Here is a 14,749-nt window from a genome sequence, read left to right on the forward strand (position 1 = left end):
AGAACAAAAAAAAGAAAAAAAAAAAAAAGAAAAACAAAAAAAAAAAAAACAAAAAGACAAAAAAAAAAAAAAAAAAAGTGACTTTAATAAGACTGCAACCTATGAATTCCAAGAAATTTGAGATAAGATGAACTTCTGAATTTTGTTCATAAGTTGTAATGGAGTGCTACTATATGAATGCTAGAACATCTATTTCAGCGTGACCAGAATTTAAAACAAACTGCATCAGCACACTGACAGAATACCTTTGAATTATTTCTTTTTTCATAACCTCTACATTGGGAACAGCTCAAGGTGAAAACAGACTGTTCAAATCCTCAGCTGTTGCTCAGAAGGAATAACATGTCTTTGTGTACAGGTGAATTTAACACAGCTGAAAATTGTTTTGGGTTAAAAGTCAAGTATCTGTCACCCCTTCATCACCACCACCGCAACCTTAAGGTCGGTGGGAAAAGTATTCTGTACTCCGTCGCAGTGGTGAAACTTCAGTTGAGCTGCATTAGTTTGTGTACTTAACTGCAGCTCCTTTGGTGAAAATGAAGTTGTCATAGAAGTTAGACTTTAACTTGAGTAACGTACCATTTGATACCTTGTAAGCGAGAAAGATTGTGTCCGACAGCATGCTCTTTCCCACGCTTGTGCCTAGAGTTGTACTTGAAATCAGTTTGCGTGTTAAGCTTAAACCTAATCACACAGATATCTCAAAGTCCACAAAGATACATCACTGCTTAGGGGATTCTTGCAGTATAGCAGGTGCAAAACCCGTTCCAAAGTAACGATCTAGAGAAGTGTCTCTTCAGGAACACCATTTTCTCATTCTCATAGATTATACGCCATACAACATAGTATCTCTCCATAAAGTGACTTGTGGCTAAACTGCATTCTGCAAATTTGTCTTAGAAATAGATGCTTGCATTTTCACCTGGTTAAGTTCCCTAAGCTAAAGGATAGCGACCTAGGCATTGTACGAAGCTCAAAGATAGTGACAACAGCGATGGAGAAGAGTGATTTAACACGTAGTTGATTTATGGTTCATACAGGACTATATCACACTACAAAACCGGTATTAATTCAGAGTTGTGGATGTACTGCATGTTCAGGTAATAGTTTATCTACAATTTTTTTTGAAAAAAAAAGGTGACTAAGCTATAAATACTGTATACGATTATCTTTCCCTATTTTTTAAGCTTTTTTTATTTCCCTGTTTGTGTATAGTTTTATATATCTATCTATAAACAACCAACACAAAGCATCCAGAACATTTTGAGAAACTTTTATAGTTAACTTCTGCATTTAATTCCAGTAACAATCTAGAGGTGTCCACTCAGATGTTTGTTTAGTTCCAAGTCTTCACTGTATGCTTTCAGGTTCTTTGAACAGCAGCAATAACAGTTGAGCAGTTATTTAAAGTAAAACTTTGCTCCACACAATTTCCACTTCCATGCTTTAGAATGGAGGCACAGCGGAACACTCGCCCAAGGGCAAGATTTCAAGAGCTTTTAAGTAGGTTTTATCTATTCATTTTAGGATAGAAAATGTTTCTTAACAGCTTATACGTAGAATTTACAAGTTAAACACAATTTCTCATGCTCATTTATTTGATTAGAAGTTTCTGAAAAATATTTTCATACAATTTCCATAGCTTATTGCATGTTCTTGTAAATAATCATAAACCTGTATGTTGACCTCTGTATGAAATGCACCGATAACAACTTTAACATTTTGTGAACCTGATTGAAATGTACAAATGTACACATAAAATAAGGCCAAAATTGGTAATTAAGTAATGAGACAGAAAACAAAAGAAAAAGGGATGAAAATTCCATAACATGGTAAAGCAACCTTTTACAAAATAAAAACCAACAAAGAAACAAAACCACAAACCACAAACAGGGGTGAATTGTAGAGAACAGAGACAGTGGGTTGTTTTGACATTGATAATGTGCAGCTGAGAACCTGCAGCAAAGAGCCAAATAACTTTGAGGGAGTATGAGAAGAAACCAGGATGAGACAGAAAGAAAGGAGGAATGTGATCTCACCTGTAGAAGCTAAGTGAACAGCAGCGAGTAGCCTGCCACAGCACTCTCCAAACTAGCCAGCTGCAACAAGGTCTTTTACCACCACACTTTTCATGGCAGTCCCTCTGCTGCCTTCTCGTCTCGTCTTGACTCATCCAGGGCACACTCACCCTCTCTGCTTCTTCCTCCCCTCTCTTCCTTGGCTGCCCTCTCTTCCTCGGCTGCCCAACCGCTTCACAGAACCAGCCACAGCTGCACCTTGTCTACACCAGCCAACCCACCCGCCCCTGAAGCCAGCCCACGGCTGTATATTATCAATGCTAATTAACCCAGCTCGTTCCTCTGCAGTAGCCTACAGTGCACAGCACTAAGGAATGTGTTGTATGAACCTTCCGGGCCATTCCGCATCGATTCACACTCAGTTACAAAAATTGAAGGACATGTCACAGGGCTCACAGCATGACTATTGGGAGATTGGTTTGCGGAATCTTTTCAAGTCTTGGGGAACCACCAGATGGTTGCAGGAGTTTACAACTCGCAGAGGAATACTGTTATTGCTAATTGTACTTATATTGACCATTATTCCCTGTACGCTGAACTGTGTAAGATCTATGATTCAAAAGTAGTTTAACCTCTAATGTTGTTTCTGTTCAAAATAAAGACGGGGGAAGTGTAGAGAGCTTTATGTCCAGTGCTGGAGGCTACGATGCCTGTGAAGGGCCTTGAAGGCTAAAGAAGAGAGAAAGTAAGATAAGGTTGGCTGAACGCCTGGAAGGAAGACGCGATATGAAGCAAGGCCAGAGCGGATGCGCGATGCCACATCTCGGCGGCTGGCTGAGAACATGAAACTCACAGAGATAAGAAAGAAGAGAGAAAAAAAAATGCAAGAGGTTCAGTGCATTTGCAGCTTAGTAATTAACCAATTCTATGTAGCCAAGACTTGTGTGAACCAACGATACTTTAGTATGGGGCGCGTGAACAGCAAACGAGGATTTTATTAGTCCTGAACCCACGCTTATAATAAGGTCTTCTGGTCGAACTCAGGAGTCCACGTCATCATCTCCTCGGGCCATATGCTCCTCCTTCTCATCTGCCATTGCATGGACCTGCAAGGCCACACAATAAAAGTTAAAACAATGTTCATGGTGCATTCACTCCTGCCTGTGTTTGTCTAAAGCAGCTGTGATGCTGCCCCTGGTGTTACCTGTTCAGAGAGCTGCTGCACCTGCTGCTGCCAAATGCTCTGCTCCTCCTTCAGTTTCTCTACATACTGATCTCTTTCTGCCTGGAGCTGGTGAACTGACTCCGAGAGCTGTTCAAAACAAAATAAAACACAAAGAAAATCACATTGGCTAAATAAATTTGGCAGTGACTGCTTCAGGGATAAAGCCTGAAGAAACCAGTGTCAACGCAAAGCTCAGGCCTGCATTCTTCTGCCACACAAGTTCTCTACAGACATGAAGATGTGGATGTCATTTCGTACAACCCCTGAGCAACCTGGGTTAACAGGCCTGCCTTCTCCAGTGCCACCTGCAACTGCTGCTTTGCATCCAGACTCCCTGCCTGACTTGAGAACTGCCAAGAAAAAACAAAAAGTTATGGCAAAATGTTAACATGCCACTTCTGCATAGCCTTTCCCCTGATAGCATCCTGCCACATGATCCATGTTGCAACCTTAAAGTGCTCCAACACACGGTGATGTTCAATGAAAAAGAAAAAAAAGGAGAGGGAGAAGGAGATTAAAATGAAAAAGCTTGGATTTTAGCCCTGTAAAACAGGCTGAACTAGACAGCTCCTCCCTACCAATTTTATATTCACTATTTGTTTGATTAAAACCTATTCTCTTAATTTAAAAATCTGGCTCAGAAACTTTGTGCATTTCCAGAGTCTGTATTACACAGCCAGATCAGATGGTATACAAGCTTGTGATTTTAAAAGTTGTCAAACACGTCAGGAATTTAAAGCCAATGTCTGGAGCATGTCAGTTGGCACACAGTACTTTTCCCAGAAGAGGAGCAGCTGCCTTTATTTCAAGGGTAACTTAAGCCACTGACTGGGGAGGAAGAAAAAAAAAACAAAACCAAAAATAAACAAAAGAGCAGTTTCTTCCCTCACAGGCTCAGGTTCACACAAGCTTGCTCTCTGAACTGCTAACAGCTGGCTTCCTGAATTCCCTTCCTAACTGGCTGCTTCTCTTAACTTTCCCCAGCTGACCTTTGAGTTACCATTGTCCAATTCACCTTCTGCAAGGGTGGGTACAAACACCACCCCTATTCAACTGGCTTCTCAGTGAGACCACGAGACAGCTGCGTAACCAAAATGCCAAACAGATACAAAGCAGGAAAAGCCATTGTATTGTCACGCCCTGTATGTTCAGTCACCCTCTCATATTGTACAACATTCTTTTCGCAGACCAGCGTCACAACAGCTTTCAGTCTACTGCTCCAGCTCCTTCAAACAGACCTTCTGTTCCTCAGAGGCCTCGCTGAAGGCCTTTGACCAAGAGGATGCCTCGATGAGGTTTTGTGCCTTCCTTTCAGAACAAGAGTTAAGCCTTGCCCCCACTCTCAGGAGCAAAGTCTTACAACGGTCAGTGTGATCTACCCTCACAGCCTGGAAGCAGTATGGTCACCTGTTGGATCATCCGTTCAGCCATGTCCAGTTTCTTACGCAAATCCTCCATATACAACTCCATAGCTGAGATCTTGGAAACCAGGCAGCGAATCTTCTCTGACAGCTCTGCATTCTGCTGCTTTATTTTCTCACTACTTTTGCTGAAACAAACCAAAATTAAAGCAGCATCACTGTATGTACTATGGGTCTGGTCAAGTACATGTCATACATTTACAATCCAGCTATATGTAACAGTAAGAATCACAGAAACATCACATCCAGTCACTTTTTTTAAGTTGAATATCCAGCCTCCCAAGTCACCACCTGTGGTGCATGCCCCTTGTGATGTTTTGTGGCTCTACCGCGAAGAGCAGTGTTACTCTGCAGTAACAAGCAGTAAATGGACCTACCTCTGTTTGTACAGCTCCAGTTTCAGGTCTTCTCGCTCCTTCATTAACTCTTCATTACGCTGGAGAAAAAAAAGAAATGACTGATTCAGCTGCAGACTTCAGCAAAATACTTCACCTTTAGCAGATCAGCTGAAGTGGAAAGCATCAGAACTTTGGCAAAATCCTTCAGGACAGGTTTGCTTAGAACCTCCTGAATTTGCCAGGAATAAATCTGCTCAGCCTTTTCAAACGCAATGCTACTAACTGAACGTGAGGTCATTTCTGCAGACTTCTGGGTTAATATCAATACTGAAGTGTCTGCTTGATGGAGACCCTCCTGAGACAAGGTCTCGGTGGCGCTCCTGTTGTGTGGAGCTGGCAAGACTAATGAAGTGAGGTGCCAGATCTGAAGACAGCAACTGGACCATATGATTAGTGGTCACAGAAACCTGAATGACATTTGCCTTGACCATGGAGAACACAGGGCTTTACAAGGTTAATTAACAATTAACAATGTTACTTTCTGCCTCTTCTCTGAGCAGGGACTACAGACTTTGCATTAGTGGATGGACAAGCAAATAGCCAAAGGCAGAGCTCCTGGTGAAGCATAAGCATAGGTGACTCTTACCTTCTCTGCCTGTTTTTCCTGCAGAGAGACGGAGGCCAAAGTACGTTCCAGCTCCAATTCCCTCTGGCGAGATGAACGTAAACGAGCAGCAAAGCTCTCGGCTTCTCCTGAACAAGTCAGAACAGAGCGAGTTGAGGCTGGACCACAAAGAGCTTTTTGGAACTGGCTGAACAGCACTTTCTGCTTTGTCAACAAGCTCTTAAGGCAGCACAGAGCTTTGTAAGTCAGTAGACCTAGTTCCACCCCTGGCTCTACAGGTGGTTCACTAGCAGCTCTGGGCAGTAAAGCTCTCTGTAACTACCATCCTCACTTTGAGGGAGATGATGAAACTGCCGCTGCAGAATAGGCAATATGTTGGTTGGGATCTTTCTTTCTAATAGAAGAAGTTGCTCAAACTTGGTGCAGAATGAAGGGCTCGGGTAAAACCTACCTTTACACGATAGCTGTGTGGGAGGGAGGGTGGAGAAAAGGGAACTACGTTTTAAAAGGATCAGAAGAAAGTCAGAAAGGAACAGCCTGGGGTAGTCACCGGGGCTGAACAGGGCTGACAAGGCTTTAGCGATGCACAAAAGAACCTCAACTGCCATGGAATCAACATGCTCCCACTTGGGGGCAGCTCTGGTGACAGAGGCAGCGATGGTGCCAAGTATTGCCCACCGAGGAGTCGCCGAGTGCTGTGAGCTGGCTGCCAGCAACTGTCATGCCTCTGGCTTGAAATTCACACTTTGACCAACAGCTTGAGCTGGAGTGCTCACAGTCAATTACCTGATTTCTCCCGTGCAGCTCGCTGAGTAGGTGCAAGTGCCGTCTGACACTCAGACTTCTCGGAAACTAGAATTCCAATAGTCTGGATATGAACCTTTGGGAAAGGAAAATCGGCTCAGCACAAAACTTCTTTGCTTGTAATTGCAACATCACTGTTGCCACAAAAGGCTAACCCAGTAAAGGTAAAGAGCTCGTGCAGTTAAGTACAGTCTGGCTGACTCCCAGTTTTCCTGAAGGAACGCGCTCGCGGCTTCCCAAGTAAAGACTACGAATGGTCAGTAATCCAGAGAACAGCAGAAGGCAGGCAGTATGACTGTAATGGAGGCTCTGCCTCACCTGTAGCTGTTCCCTCAGCGCGGCTTGCTCTTCAGAAAATTTCTCTTCCAGCTCCATCTTTTCCTGTATAAACAAATGATGTCTATTTAGCACAAAAATGTAGATAGGTAACCCTTGTTTTGTGTCAAACTAAAAAAGCAGTGATACATTGGTAGTACTTCCAGCATCGAAACGACAGCAGTATTTTTGAAGACATACTTCAGCCTTGCCTTATTTGAACGACTTCATTATTCATCCATCCTAGAATGGCAGTAACAGCACAGCACAATCACTGCTAGCATAAATACGGTAGTGTTTGGATGCAAGCTACTGGCAAGGACTTGTATTCTCCTGCCTCCACCACAATCCTCTAAGACAGGAGTATTTAAACGTTCGCTTTTGTCAAAATAAGAACGCTATCTGCCAGGCAGGCCTAAAGCATGAAGTCAAAATATTCAAGCCTACGCTGCAAATGAAACTGAATCTAACACAAGACAAGACCACACATGCCTGTGCCACAGCCCACTACACTCTCTACTGCGCCAAGAACGAGATACTATTTTTCTGCCTGTCCAAAAACAGGACACACTTTACCTTCTCCAGCTGATCCACTGCCTCCTGGTTCTGCTGTTTCTGTGGAAGAAAAGTAATGCACCAGTATCAAGAGAAAAGATTCTCATACATCTGAAACACATTTTCACTTCAACAAAGTAGGATACATGCCCAATTCATGCAAACAGAATTTCCACTGCCCTTTCTGTAGAGGACTAGGAAGTTCACCTTAGCTATTAAAAATAAGAGATCTGGAGCTGCCTTCACTAATGTACTTTATATGCCAGGCATCTTTTTCATCGCTCAGTAGATTACCACAGTTGTTCTCCAACACCGCTGCTGAAACCCCGCCATGTCTACATCTGAGCATCTACCACCTTCAGTTAAACTCGCATCCCCACATCTGTGCAACTGATCGCAGTAATCCTGGTGTATTGGGATGATTGCCAGCAATGCTGGTTTTTTTTAAAAACACCACCAATAAACAAAATAAAAACCGCAAAAAACCCAGACAAAAACATAGTCTTTTCCTTTAACTGAGACCTCAGACCTTTCTTCCACTGAAGAACTGGCCTTAAGTCATGCAGAGCTGCACTTGTGTTGGCACACTTCTGCAGGAGGTGGTATGAGAGCGCTGAAGCCAGATACAAAGAAAAGGGGTAATTCTGTCCTAGCCCATTTCCATCTTAGCGGTGAAGTATTTGGAGATTTGTTGTCCGTAGGTAATGCACCTTTAGATATGAGGTGAAGGAGACAAAGGTGGCAGCTGCCTACCCAGGCTGCCACACAACTGTGCTGCTGTGTTTGCTATTTGCTTCTTGGCTCCCTGACAGCTTCTTCACAGATGCCTCGTAACTAACTACATAAGCAGGAGGACTTTTTTGCCTTCCCAAAGAACAAGCATTGTCCAAGCTCTCTTTCTTTACTACTACTACTACTACTTCAATGCATTTTGAAAGATGACTACAGACGGAAGAGCGATGAGCGAGAGGTTTTCATTCTAGCAATGCCCATGCACAACATAACCAGCAAAAGCAAAGGCAAGACCACAAATGCAGCAAAGGCCCTACACAGTTGCAGGCAAGCATAAAAGCAGGCACACAAGGAGAGGCTTGGGTGGGCAATGCACTATGCCAAGTTCCTCTGCAGCCCAGCTAAGACACAAAAAGAAACAGAATGGAACAAAAATAACCCAAACCCCAAAACCAAACAACAAGGGGGGGTCACGGGGTACACCGGGAAATGCTGAACTTTGCAAAAAGTGTACTTTTACAGAGGAACACAATGGGGAAAAGCATTTTACACAAGAAAGGCTCTTGTCAGACTGAAACAAGTCCACTTGGCTGCATTTCTTGCAGCGTTAAAGCTGAAGGCTCAAAAGCAGCAGCGGGAATCCATGCAGGTCACAGGACAAAGCAGTTCACTCATCGTGCCAAGGGAAGCTGAGGATATGATCAGAAACCAGCCCCAGACCCTCTCAGAGACCTACTGCTCCCACTCTGCCGATATCGTTAGATCAGCTCCACCACCTGCAGAAACAGGTTTTCACACTGCTGCCAGCACCAGAATTCTGTGTTTCAAGGATTCGGACAGGCGCAGAAATAGCTGTTTTATCAGGATGCTTATCATCCAGGGAAAGCCTGATGAGATCAACAGAGCACACTTAAATGGAAACGACAAAACTCTGTTTCTTGTTCCTCAGTTGAGCCAATACATTCACCAGCGGCCTTAGACTTTGAGCCCCTTAACAGGTTTTCCGTGCAGCTCATTTTGTTCCCTACAGAGTGCTGTGTAAGCAGCCTTCCTTGTGGCACTAGGAGAGAACCCATAACTTTGCAGACACCCAAAGGGCTTGGAGGAGCAGCAAGCACCATGTCAGACTGGTTGGTTGGATTGTTTCTTACCAGTTCCTCTATCTGTGTAACAAACTGCTTGTTCGTTAAGATTGCTGGAACCCAGGGCTACTGCCAGCTCCTGGTAACGTGTCTGATGGGCACATGCAGACAGGAGAAAAAGGAAGGAGCCGAAGAGGAGGAGGGGAGGAAAAAAGCAGTACTTAAAAAGGACAGAAAAATAAATCCTATCAAACTGTGATAATCAGATTCTCCAAACAAAACAAAAATTTACCGTTTCAACAAAAGCAGCTGAGACATCAACATATTTTATCCATTCTGCCAAGGCTTCATTTTGACGTAAAAGTGACTCAGAAATAAGAACGGCAGTTGAACAGAAGCCAGATTATCCCCAGTCCCCAAACTGGAAACACCTCCGATACCTGCCTCCCACTGTTGATCACAACTACCCGATGATAGCACAAGACAACACTAGACAGCAATGAACGAGAACTGTGCATTCAATTAGGTCTCGCTAACACTGCTGAAAGCAGAGTCCCAGTCAGTTACCAACAGTAGCAAATAAGAAAGGCGGGGGGTGGGGTGGTGCGGGGCAAAGATTGAGAACAACCTACTTCCATTTCCTTAATACTTGTGGAAGAAACAGCACTTTCCCCATTCACATATGATGTAGACTACAAGCAAAGCAGTCAAGTCAGCCAGTTTTATTCCCCAAGGCAACAAGTCACTACTACGTAAGAAGTGACAACCCTAATAACACTCCTTATAGCACCTTTCACTCCAAATTACCACACACAGAAAACATACTTTTCCGGGTAAGGACAGATGCAGACTCCCTCTGCCACAAGCTAATGTGAATGATGCAGGTTGATTTCCGATTCTTTTCCACTAAATCAAGAATACATCTTTCCATGAATACATGCTGTCCATTCATCCCACTCAGCTTTTCTTCCTACTGCTGAAAGTTTGCGTTCTAAACCAGGATTTTTTTGCTTCTCAATGCTTAAATACTATATTGTTTAGTAGGATGACTGCAGACACCTCTGAGATTGAAGAGTGTTTTCTTGAGCTGACTGCTTAAAGCTCCACATCAAATATCAAGAGAATTAATAGGACAAATGGATCAAAACGAGGCCGTACCCGAAAACATGGGGCAGTAACATGACCCAACTCTTCAAGTTCACACTCTAGATTAATGGCAAAGGACACACCAAGAAGCGAGCGAGGGCCAAGCCAGATGGTGGCCACTCTGCTCTGAAAAGCGCTACCTTCAGGACATATCTGGGGAAAACAGAGGTCGCTGGATGCAGATTACGACAGAAAAGAACAGGTCAGTGACTACCTGAAAACTGGTAGGTTTTTGAGTCAAACTCAAACGCTCCCTGTAAATCTTGGTGAAATGTGCGGCACGCTATGAACCACAAGTTTAGAAGGAGGACATTTACCAACAGGCCAAACTCAGCGTGGCTGGGAGCAGGTGCCAGTGGCCCTCATGGAGCTATGAATCCCATGACTAGAAGAAACTAAACGGAAAAGGGCCAAAAACCTGTTTCTGGGCAGCAATGCAAGTTCTCATCCAGCCTTCGTGGGAGGACGAACAGCATCTGACGACACCTCTACCCACAGTGAACCCGACAACTTCATTTATCTTGTACAGCATCAGAGAGCCATGAAGACCCAGAGCAGTGCTCTAGCGTTTCATGGCAATTTATTTCATCATCCAGCTCTGCTAAGCCATAATTTAAAACCACTACAAAACAAACGAGATAATCGTTTTCAACATTCAACCCCCCAATGTATCACAGCTCTTTGCAATGCCACCTGCAAGGGTTCCCTCCTACTTCAGTCACTTCCTTCTTGGCACTTCACAGGGAACCAGAAATCTCTCTCTTGGCATTCCCCGTCTACCTGCTCAGCACTTTTCTCGTGAATCAAGCAGCAAGAATACGGTAATGGTGAAGACATCTTAGGAAAGCAATAAAGTGGAAGACTGCAGAGGGAAACAAACAGAATTTTCTCCGTTTCTTTTTCGCAGGACAGATACTTGTGCTCTCAAGGAAAAACGTATGTTAGGTGCTCCTAGGAAGGTCAGGAATTCCCTTACTTCTTCCAGCTACAGGTCACCTCACCCTTATTGGTTCAAACACTCCTCAATATGAAACATCAGATGGACAAGAGGAATGCCTTCACCAGTACATGTCAAAAATGTTTCCTTCATTTCTTCTGGTCCAGACATTCTGTTTGCTTAACGCTTCAAGATGCAAAAAACAGTAATGTGCCTTAACCACAAGACCTTCCTTCTTCCTCCACCAACAGTTTTGAAATAAATTTAAAAAAAAAACAACAACTCAATAAACTATTTGAACAGCTGGATTTGTTGGAAACAGAGAGAATTAGGAACAAGACACTTCTCAGGAAATTATGCATCGTGAGGTTCTAATAACATAGCAAAAAAAAGTAATTCTGCTCAGCTTGGCACGCCATGCTTGATCCATTTGCTTTCGCACACGGAGTCCCGTTTTGCTGGGCTTTCTGTGTTTCACAGCCAAGAAAGCTGAAGTGGCTGAGATGGGAAGGGTCTGCCTCGCATGAAGACACCAATGGCAGCAGAAGCTCGTGCCAACAATCAGCTTTTCTGCCCTATTAGCATCAAGTGAGCTTCTGAACAGCATTTTCCTGACGCAGGATTTGTACAAGACGGCAACTGGAAAAAGAAACCTTTCATGCCATATTGCAATTCACGATCAGTTTTCAAATTATTTCTGAAACCCCAGACACAACGGTCCACATAACAGCCAATCAGATCAAAATGTATCTCTCCGTGCTAAGAAAATGTGAGCGGGGAAAAAACTGGCTCAGAAACTTTGTGCATTTCCAGAGTCTGTATTATACAGCCAGATCAGATGGTATACAAGCTTGTGATTTTAAAAGTTGTCAAACACATCAGGAATTTAAAGCCAATGTCTGGAGCATGTCAGTTGGCACACAGTACTTTTCCCAGAAGAGGAGCAGCTGCCTTTATTTCAAGGGTAACTTAAGCCACTGACTGGGGAGGAAGAAAAAAAAACAAAACCAAAAATAAACAAAAGAGCAGTTTCTTCCCTCACAGGCTCAGGTTCACACAAGCTTGCTCTCTGAACTGCTAACAGCTGGCTTCCTGAATTCCCTTCCTAACTGGCTGCTTCTCTTAACTTTCCCCAGCTGACCTTCGAGTTACCATTGTCCAATTCACCTTCTGCAAGGGTGGGTACAAACACCACCCCTATTCAACTGGCTTCTCAGTGAGACCACATGACAGCTGCGTAACCAAAATGCCAAACAGATACAAAGCAGGAAAAGCCATCGTATTGTCACGCCCTGTATGTTCAGTCACCCTCTCATATTGTACAACATTCTTTTCGCAGACCAGTGTCACAACAGCTTTCAGTCTACTGCTCCAGCTCCTTCAAACAGACCTTCTGTTCCTCAGAGGCCTCGCTGAAGGCCTTTGACCAAGAGGATGCCTCGATGAGGTTTTGTGCCTTCCTTTCAGAACAAGGGTTAAGCCTTGCCCCCACTCTCAGGAGCAAAGTCTTACAGCGGTCAGTGCGATCTACCCTTACAGCCTGGAAGCAGTATGGTCACCTGTTCGATCCTCCGTTCAGCCATGTCCAGTTTCTTACGCAAATCCTCCATATCCAACTCCATAGCTGAGATCTTGGAAACCAGGCAGCGAATCTTCTCTGACAGCTCTGCATTCTGCTGCTTTATTTTCTCACTACTTTTGCTGAAACAAACCAAAATTAAAGCAGCATCACTGTATGTACTATGGGTCTGGTCAAGTACATGTCATATATTTACAATCCCGCTACTCGTAACAGAATCACAGAAACATCACAGCCAGTCGCTTTTTTTAAGTTGAATATCCAGCCTCCCAAGTCACCACCTGTGGTGCATGCCCCTTGTGATGTTTTGTGGCTCTACCGCGAAGAGCAGTGTTACTCTGCAGTAACAAGCAGTAAATGGACCTACCTCTGTTTGTACAGCTCCAGTTTCAGGTCTTCTCGCTCCTTCATTAACTCTTCATTACGCTGGAGAAAAAAGAAATGACTGATTCAGCTGCAGACTTCAGCAAAATACTTCACCTTTAGCACATCAGCTGAAGTGGAAAGCATCAGAACTTTGGCAAAATCCTTCAGGACAGGTTTGCTTAGAACCTCCTGAATTTGCCAGGAATAAATCTGCTCAGCCTTTTCAAACGCAATGCTACTAACTGAACGTGAGGTCGTTTCTGCAGACTTCTGGGTTAATATCAATACTGAAGTGTCTGCCTGATGGAGACCCTCCTGAGACAAGGTCTCGGTGGCGCTCCTGTTGTGTGGAGCTGGCAAGACTAATGAAGTGAGGTGTCGGATCTGAAGACAGCAACTGGACCATATGATTAGTGGTCACAGAAACCTGAATGAACTTTGCCTTGACCATGGAGAACACAGGGCTTTACAAGGTTAATTAACAATTAACAATGTTACTTTCTGCCTCTTCTCTGAGCAGGGACTACAGACTTTGCATTAGTGGATGGACAAGCAAATAGCCAAAGGCAGAACTCCTGGCGAAGCATAAGCAGAGGTGACTCTTACCTTCTCTGCCTGTTTTTCCTGCAGAGAGACGGAGGCCAAAGTACGTTCCAGCTCCAATTCCCTCTGGCGAGATGAATGTAAACGAGCAGCAAAGCTCTCGGCTTCTCCTGAACAAGTCAGAACAGAGCGAGTTGAGGCTGGACCACAAAGAGCTTTTTGGAACTGGCTGAACAGCACTTTCTACTTTGTCAACAAGCTCTTAAGGCAGCACAGAGCTTTGTAAGTCAGTAGACCTAGTTCCACCCCTGGCTCTACAGGTGGTTCACTAGCAGCTCTGGGCAGTAAAGCTCTCTGTAACTACCATCCTCACTTTGAGGGAGATGATGAAACTGCCGCTGCAGAATAGGCAATATGTTGGTTGGGATCTTTCTTTCTAATAGAAGAAGTTGCTCAAACTTGGTGCAGAATGAAGGGCTTGGTAAAACCTACCTTTACACGATAGCTGTGTGGGAGGGAGGGTGGAGAAAAGGGAACTACGTTTTAAAAGGATCAGAAGAAAGTCAGAAAGGAACAGCCTGGGGTAGTCACCGGGGCTGAACAGGGCTGACAAGGCTTTAGCGATGCACAAAAGAACCTCAACTGCCATGGGATCAACATGCTCCCACTTGGGGGCAGCTCTGGCGACAGAGGCAGCGATGGTGCCAAGTATTGCCCACCGAGGAGTCGCCGAGTGCTGTGAGCTGGCTGCCAGCAACTGTCATGCCTCTGGCTTGAAATTCACACTTTGACCAACAGCTTGAGCTGGAGTGCTCACAGTCAATTACCTGATTTCTCCCGTGCAGCTCGCTGAGTAGGTGCAAGTGCCGACTGCAACTCAGACTTCTCGGAAACTAGAATTCCAATAGTCTGGATATGAACCTTTGGGAAAGGAAAATCGGCTCAGCACAAAACTTCTTTGCTTGTAATTGCAACATCACTGTTGCCACAAAAGGCTAACCCAGTAAAGGTAAAGAGCTCGTGCAGTTAAGTACAGTCTGGCTGACTCCCAGTTTTCCTGAAG

At 44.2% G+C, this 14,749-nt stretch overlaps 1 protein-coding gene across 8 annotated transcripts in view; it reads right to left on the reverse strand.

Annotated features, from left to right (window-relative positions):
* Positions 1-14,749, reverse strand: part of GOLGA2 (golgin A2) — a 124,269-nt gene that overhangs the window by 56,266 nt on the left and 53,254 nt on the right. For all 8 annotated transcript variants that reach the window (XM_037401087.1, XM_037401090.1, XM_037401086.1 and 5 more), the window contains one exon: positions 6,750-6,812. In XM_037401087.1, coding sequence (XP_037256984.1) covers positions 6,750-6,812 — 63 coding nt within the window. The remainder of the gene's footprint in view (positions 1-6,749; positions 6,813-14,749) is intronic.

This window comes from Falco rusticolus, chromosome 9 (assembly GCF_015220075.1).
Source record: "Falco rusticolus isolate bFalRus1 chromosome 9, bFalRus1.pri, whole genome shotgun sequence".
Classification (NCBI taxonomy): Eukaryota; Metazoa; Chordata; class Aves; order Falconiformes; family Falconidae; genus Falco; species Falco rusticolus.